This window comes from Portunus trituberculatus, chromosome 44 (assembly GCF_017591435.1).
Source record: "Portunus trituberculatus isolate SZX2019 chromosome 44, ASM1759143v1, whole genome shotgun sequence".
In the NCBI taxonomy this organism is placed as follows: Eukaryota; Metazoa; Arthropoda; class Malacostraca; order Decapoda; family Portunidae; genus Portunus; species Portunus trituberculatus.
The window spans coordinates 20,207,848-20,216,325 of NC_059298.1; the positions used below are offsets into that span (position 1 = coordinate 20,207,848).

At 40.3% G+C, this 8,478-nt stretch overlaps 1 protein-coding gene across 1 annotated transcript in view; it reads right to left on the bottom strand.

Moving 5' to 3' along the window:
• Positions 1–1,658: 1,658 nt before the first annotated feature.
• Positions 1,659–8,478, bottom strand: part of LOC123518736 (cilia- and flagella-associated protein 251-like) — a gene marked incomplete at its 5' end in the record, with an annotated part of 15,789 nt that continues 8,969 nt past the window's right edge. Inside the window, one exon of the mRNA XM_045279738.1 lies at positions 1,659–1,856. Coding sequence (XP_045135673.1) covers positions 1,659–1,856 — 198 coding nt within the window. The remainder of the gene's footprint in view (positions 1,857–8,478) is intronic.

Genomic DNA, 8,478 nt, shown 5'->3' on the forward strand with positions numbered 1-8,478 from the left:
TGCGTCAGTCACCCACTTACTGCCGCCGCTGAGGGTAACACGGTAATGGAATTGGAGTGACCTGACGGCGTGGCTCAAAGGTCCACACATGGCCTTCATGTACATGCCGAGTCTTCTGCTTCCCGTGACTCCCCCGCACCGTCAGCGCCTCCTACAGAATGGCCATGTAGTTTGTAGCGTTTCCTTCCTCCTTTTATTTTCCTTGAGATTTATTACTGCATTAGTTATGTATCTTATTAAGTTCATCCACCGCTTGTCTTTTTTTTTTTGTCATTCTTTATATTTCATTTGTGTTTATAAGATGAATCACTGCATTAGCAATAAATTTCCCCATCCATCTCTCTCTCTCTCTCTCTCTCTCTCTCTCTCTCTCTCTCTCTCTCTCTCTCTCTCTCTCTCTCTCTCTCTCTCTCTCTCTCTCTCTCTCTCTCTCTCTCTCTCTCTCTCTCTGTTTCCTTTTCTTCTCTGAATTTGCCGGTGCTTTTCTTATCTTTCCTTCCTCTCATTCGTGTGTGTCTCATGAAGTTTAAAAGGGCCATCCAATATGAATGCTAAGTGGAAATATGTTGGTAGGTTTCACTGCCGCGGTGTAATCGTCGCTTGATCCGTTTTTCCTGTTCTTTTTTCATATTGTTGTCTCGTGCTTCTGTTTCTAAGTTTCTCTTTTGCTTGTCTCTTTCAATATCATTCCTGTCTGTTTGGAAAAGACTTCATACACTGACTATTAATTTACATCCTCTTACTTCTTTATCTATGTGACTGTTTATGTTTATTTGCTGTCATACAAATAGCAACCAACTGTTCTGGAAACTGCGAATGAGGTCACGTAATGATGGTAGTGGCGTTGATGATGTTGATAATGATATTTCGATAGCGTGTTGGCGTGCAGCACCCACGCACACCTGAAATTCTGATGAAAACTTTGTGACACAACACTTCTCGCCAACGAAGTGGTGGAGTTGTTTTGTTCGTTTTGTTTAGTGAGAACGGTGGCACGTGTTGTTGAAGCCAGCCAGCCAGAGATAGATAGTTAGATAAATAGAGAGAGAGAGAGAGAGAGAGAGAGAGAGAGAGAGAGAGAGAGAGAGAGAGTTGGGGAAGAGGGGGTAGATCGAAAAAAAATACTTATCCCTAACTAACCATGTAACCTTACAGAGGCCATAGAATGTCGAGTTTTCTTTGTCTTGTAATTTCTTTCTCTTGCATTCTTCTCCGCCTAATCCTCCTGTGAAGAAAAAAAATATTTCTAGTCACACTAAGATCAACCCTCATAGCCACTTTAAGAATGGGATAAGATATATTACGTTAAATCAAGTTAAATTCATTATTAGATTAGACCAAGTAATAGAAAACATACGTTGGCTCATATAATTCACAAGTCATTCCAATTAACGTTTACGAGGTTGTTATAGCTTAAGTTATATTAGGTTACAAATTAAAATAGCCAGCTTAAGGTACCCTAACTTAACTAAAATGACCCACTTGGAAGATAAATTGTTCAGGTCATTATTTATGTAAACTATAATGAATTAAGTTAGATTAAGTTATAGACTAGGTAATTTAAACTAACCTAACCTTACGTAATATAACCACCTCCAAAAGTCTTTAACCCTTATATATTCCGAAATGTCTCTCCACTTCCATTCGCTGGCAGTCGTTCACCACCTGTCTTCACTGTATGGACAGATGGTTGAGGGCTGAGGCCGAAGCTGGGGCGGCATTGTTATTGTGTCGTGAGATGCGTGAGATTCAGATGCACTCCCATCCACCCTCATATCTCCTTTGGTAAAAATAGAAGGCCTTACACAATCCCTGATGAGCGGGTGGCCGATGGGTGGAGAGGCAAGGAGAGGGTGCTAGTGGGTGGATCAGGTGTATGGTGGATGGGTGGACACGTGCGTGCTGCGTCTGGTGTTAGCGAGGGAGGGAAGAAGGGAAGGCTGGGTGGGAGGGAAGCTACGTAGTTCGTGTGGCCTGAGGACGGGCAGGAAGGAAGGAAGGATGGAGGGAGGCAGGCAGGCAGGCAGGCAGGGAGGGAGGTAGGAATGGAGGAGTTATTTTAGGAACCAGGATAGATCAGGAGAGAGAGAGAGAGAGAGAGAGAGAGAGAGAGAGAGAGAGAGAGAGAGAGAGAGAGAGAGAGAGAGAGAGAGAGAGAGAGACTGACCTTGTTCCATTTTACACATACCGTACCATGAAGCCTAAGACACACACACACACACACACACACACACACACACACACACACACACACACACACACACACACACACACACACACACACACGGGTTATCTGCTGTTCCTTATTGCTTGGCAGGACGAAATTGGTTGTTACGACAAATGTGTCGCCTCGTGGAATAGTGACTTTGATCCTCAGTCACAGAAAATGTGACGAAAACATATACCAGAGCACCGCGTTCGTATTTCATCCGGGCGAGAAGCGGTGTCGTCAGAATAAGCAAGAAAGTGTGTCGTTCCTACAGTTTAAATTCATGGAGGCTTGAAACATCCTGTAACATGTAAAATATGACAGAACTGTTTCGTGTGTTTGACTTATGTTTCATCTTTTAATATAAACATTACATTATTATTAATGCCTACATATATATATATATATATATATATATATATATATATATATATATATATATATATATATATATATATATATATATATATATATATATATATATATATATATATATATATATATATATATATATATATATATATATATATATATAGGCATTAATAATGATGTAATGTTTATCTTTTTTTCCTTCTGTTTACTGATTGATTCAATGATTTACTCTTATATTGGATTTTTTTCTAACAAATATTAAGTTTTAAGTGCTGGAAAACTTATTTCTGTAAATTAATTGTCATTTCGTTGTTTATTGTATTATGTTTTTGTTTTTCGTTTGCGCTTTTAAAATTCTTTTTTAATTACAGTGTCATCCAAAATTGCTATGTATACGACTGGAAGAGCTTATTTGATACCCTTCCAAGTTTATAAATTAAAGCTTATGAATACTGTAGTATCTCGTTTCATGCTAACAGGAGTAAAAAAATCACCCTAATTTGCTCCTTTGCCTCGTCCCTGTCAGAAGCAAGTTATTTCGTTCCCTCCACACACACACACACACACACACACACACACACACACACACACACACACACACACACACACACACACACACACACACACACACACACACACACACACACACACACACACACACACACACACACACACACACACACACACACACACACACACAGAAGGAAGCCATGTAGAAGCCTCCGTATTTTCAGCCGATTATTGAACTCAGTGTCTATTCCCAGACAGTTACGGGAACGAGTAAGATTTGTGTCGTGAAATGTAACTATGAGTATTACTATTTTTTTTTTTTTTTTTTAGTAGTAGTAGTAGTAGTAGTAGTAGTAGTAGTAGTAGTAGTAGGAGGAGGAGGAGGAGGAGGAGGAGGAGGAGGAGGAGGAGGAGGAGGAGGAGGAGGAGGAGGAGGAGGAGGAGGAGGAGGAGGAGGAGGAGGAGGAGGAGGAGGAGCAGCAGGAGCAGGAGGAGGAGTTTGATTGTTGTTGTATTGTTATCCCTGTAGTAGCAGTAGTAGTAGTAGTAGTAGTAGTAGTAGTAGTAGTAGTAGTAGTAGTAGTAGTAGTAATATAATAATAATAATAATAATAATAATAATAATAATAATAATAATAATAATAATAATAATAATAATAATAGGAGGAGGAGGAATAATAGGAAGGAGAAGGAGAAGGAGGAGGAGGAATAGGAAGGAAATTTTAAAGCTTTAGTCTTATTACGTGCAGCGAGACTCGATTTAAAAATTTGACATGCTTTGTGTAATGAGATTTTCCTGAGAGATGGACAGACAGGCAAGCAGATAGGTGTACAGGCAGATAGGCGAGCTTGACGGATGAATACCAGGGAAACAGGCCGACTTGACAAGCATAGAATTACACAGACAGACAGATAGAGAAACGGACAGGTTCACAAATAGATTAGTCAGATAAACAAACAGGCGCACAGGTAAAGAAGCAAACAAACTTGTGAACAGGTAGATAAACAGATGGAAGAGACAAGCAGGTTTACTTCATTTGTATTTGCATGATAACCTTAGCGAGAAAAGGACTTCAAAAGAAAACGAATGAGTTTTATTTCATAGCAAGAGAAGGTATACTTTTTTTTCAAAATATTTGTTTTTATTGTTCCAAATTGTATTCATAGTGCGATAAATAGATTACGGAAAAATAGAACGTGAAAAGTCAAGAATTATTTGCATCACATCATGCTTTCCTTTGTACATTTTCCAGAATTATTCAAACAATTTCATTTGCAATGAGGGAGTCGAGTGCCTGCAGAAAGTTGTCACTGCTTGGTTTTCAGGGGCACTTTTGGAAAATAAATTGAAAATATTAATAATACGATGATGTTATTGCTGTTGACAAAAAAGAATACTACCAGTTGTTCAGGAATATCTGAAGATTAACTGTAAATAGTGATGATAATAACCACGTCGAGTTTAATGATAACGATACCGCCGATAGAGTTACTAACTTGAAAATTACCTGAAAATTTTAATCATGACTACATGTATGTTACAAATAGTTCTTTAAAAATATTCGAAATTGGCGCTAAGATACGAACATGATTATTTATACTTTATTTCAGCATTTTTGAAGAAACAAACGGTACCGCAACTTTATTTTTTTTTAACGGAGAAAGCATTCATTCGTTCATTAGTTTTGGTGTCTATTTATTTATATCTCATTTACTTCCCTATTTTGGATGGTGAAAAACACTAATTTATGTATTTCGTCCTCATCTGGGGACAAAACAAAAAACGTACCACATCTATTTTTTTTTTTTATGGGAAACTTACATTTTATTCATCCCTATATCTATTTGACAATTAATATATTAATATTATGATCATCACATTTCGTAGCGGAAAAATGGTGCTCTCTCCATTCCTTGTCAGGGAAACTTTATTATCACAAGGAAGTTTAAAACAGGGAACGTGTCTTCCAAGTAATAGGGAAAAGAAAGTTGTAAGTCCGTGGGTGTTAATTATTCAGCGGGCGAAGTTGTACTAATTATCTCCCCTCTAGGAAGTGAGAAGAAACCATAAGGAAATTTTAATGAAGGGAAGGAGGAGATTGGGAAAGCCTTGACGTGAGGAGGAGGAGGAGGATGAGGAGGAAGACTGGGTAGAAGAGGAGAGCTCTTGGTATAGTAGTTTCGTTGTCATGGATACCTCTCTCTCTCTCTCTCTCTCTCTCTCTCTCTCTCTCTCTCTCTCTCTCTCTCTCTCTCTCTCTCTCTCTCTCTCTCTCTCTCTCTCTCTCTCTCTCTCTCTCTCTCTCTCTCTCTCTCTCATATCCAGTTCAAGTCAAATTACGTATAATGCTCGAGAAACTCAATTGAATCTTAAATTTTATCTTGTTTTCCCGCTGCCTTTGAGTGACAGTGGCGCAGCTGAGATGTCTTTTGGGAGCTGTGGGATAACTAACGCCATGGAGAGGGCAGGTCGCTTGGTGGTGGTGATGGTGGTGGTAGTGTTGGTGGTAATGGTGGTGGTGGTCGTTCTGGTCTTTGTTGTTGTTGTTGGTGGTGGTGGTGGTGGTGGTGGTGGTTCTTTTTCTTTTTTTTTTTTTTTTTCTTCTTCTTCTTTTGCTTCTTCTTTTCCTTCTTCTTCTTTTCTTCTTCTTCTTCTTCTTCTTCTTCTTCTTCTTCTTCTTCTTCTTCTTCTTCTTCTTCTTCTTCTTCTTCTTCTTCTTCTTCTTCTTCTTCTTCTTCTTCTTCTTCTTCTTCTTCTTCTTCTTCTTCTTCTTCTTCTTCTTCTTCTTCTTCTTCTTCTTCTTCTTCTTCTTCTTCTTCTTCTTCTTCTTCTTCTTCTTCTTCTTCTTCTTCTTCTTCTTCTTCTTCTTCTTCTTCTTCTTCTTCTTCTTCTTCTTCTTCTTCTTCTTCTTCTTCTTCTTCTTCTTCTTCTTCTTCTTCTTCTTCTTCTTCTTCTTCTTCTTCTTCTTCTTCTTCTTCTTCTTCTTCTTCTTCTTCTTCTTCTTCTTCTTCTTCTTCTTCTTCTTCTTCTTCTTCTTCTTCTTCTTCTTCTTCTTCTTCTTCTTCTTCTTCTTCTTCTTCTTCTTCTTCTTCTTCTTCTTCTTCTTCTTCTTCTTCTTCTTCTTTTCTTATTTTTCTTCAAGAATTACTGGGAAAACTCATAACTTTTCGGATCCTGTGCATTGTCTCTCCTTAAACACACACACACACACACACGCCCGGTAGCTCAGTGGTTAGAGCGCTGGCTTCACAAGCCAGAGGACCGAGGTTCGATTCCCCCGCCGGGTGGAGATATTTGGGTGTGTCTCCTTTCACGTGTAGCCCCTGTTCACCTAGCAGTGAGTAGGTACGGGATGTAAATCGAGGAGTTGTGACCTTGTTGTCCCGGTGTGTGGTGTGTGCCTGGTCTCAGGCCTATCCGAAGATCGGAAATAATGAGCTCTGAGCTCGTTCCGTAGGGTAACGTCTGGCTGTCTCGTCAGAGACTGCAGCAGATCAAACAGTGAAACACACACACACACACACACACACACACACACACGGCCCGGTAGCTCAGTGGTTAGAGCGCTGGCTTCACCAAGCCAGAGGACTGGGGTTCGATTCCCCGGCCGGGTGGAGATATTTGGGTGTGTCTCCTTTCACGTGTACCCCCTGTTCACCTAGCAGTGAGTAGGTAAGGGGTGTAAATCGAGGAGTTGTGACCTTGTTGTCTCGGTGTGTGGTGTGTACCTGGTCTCAGGCCTATCCGAAGATCGGAAATAATGAGCTCTGAGCTCGTTCCGTAGGGTAACGTCTCGTCAGAGACTGCAGCAGATCAAACAGTGAATTACACACACACACACACACACACACACACACACACACAGTAATCACATTAGCTAACACGTAAACATTCTTTTTCCACGAGATCGTCGCCCTTATTCGGGTTCTCGTATGTATATAGATGTGATTTGCCATAACCGTAATTCCTCCTCCTCTTCCTCTTCCGTTCCACACTCTGCCACACCCTACCACACCCTTACCCTGCTGTCCCGTGTCACTGTGTGTGTCCCCGACGCGCCTTTCATACCTTCACCTGCCCTCCAGTCTCGCCACGCCGCTCACGTCCACACCCAGCCCCGCCCTCACCTGCCGCCTGCAGACTTTACATACCTGCCCTTTCCTCACCTTATTTCGCCTTGCCCTACCTTAGCTTGCCATGTTCTGTTTTACCTAAGCTTACATTATCTTTTATCTTACCTTTCGTATCTTATTTCTCACCTAACTTAATCTTAGCTAACCTTAGTTTCCTTTACCTTGTTTTGTCTTTAACTTAGTTTGCCTTACCCTTCTTTACTTTATCATAAATCACTTTACTTTTCCTTACCTTAGCTCACCCTACTTTGCCGCTTCTTACCATGTTACCTATATTATTTCGGACATTTTTGGATATGCAGTCACCAGCTTTCATTAAATCAATTAACTATTTTACCTATATCCTTTAGTTAATCACCCCATCCACCTACACATTAGTCAGTCAGTCCTTGATTTCTTTCGTCAGCAATGTCGCCACTCAGTTTTTCCGCCCCCCCCCCTCCTTCCCTCACCCTACTACATTCTCAAGCTCGCTGGAAATAAACGACCACACGTGTCCTTTCCTGGTTATTGTACTCGATATGGGAGGAGATGGAGGATTATAGGAGGAGGAGGTAGGTGGTGGTGGTGATGAAAGAAGGAGGGGACAGAAAATGAGAGTGCCACGTGGTGTTGACACTTTTTAAAGGGAGTAGGAGGAAAGCATGGGTCTCTCTCTCTCTCTCTCTCTCTCTCTCTCTCTCTCTCTCTCTCTCTCTCTCTCTCTCTCTCTCTCTCTCTCTCTCTCTCTCTCTCTCTCTCTCTCTCTCTCTCTCTCTCTCTCTCTCTGCAACATCATCCTTTCTTCCTGGCAAGTGACGGGCAAGCAGACAGACAGGAAGGCAGCAAGACGGACACAGATAGACGTACCCCGATAAATCAGTTAGCAAACCCGCAGACAGATAGACAGACTGACTGACTGATAGATAAACAGATATTTCCTTGTAAAATACTGTCGTGGTTTCAAGGAATACAACATTATAATAAATATGTTGTTTTATAAAAAAATCAGCAGAAAACATTAAAATTCTATACCGAGAAAGGACAGACTCTACGTACACTATTGTGTTATATTTTTCTTTTAGTCTGAATAAAACAAAAGACTTGTTTCTTATTCAATATACTAATACTTAATAACGCTGAATGTTTTAGACTAAGATTCCTGATTATTTAATCTTTCTTTCCCTTGTTCAATGTCAAATATTTTCTTCCACCACCAATAGCTTAGTTTACCATGACCTATTTTTTTTTTTTTTTCTCTCGTCACATTTCCT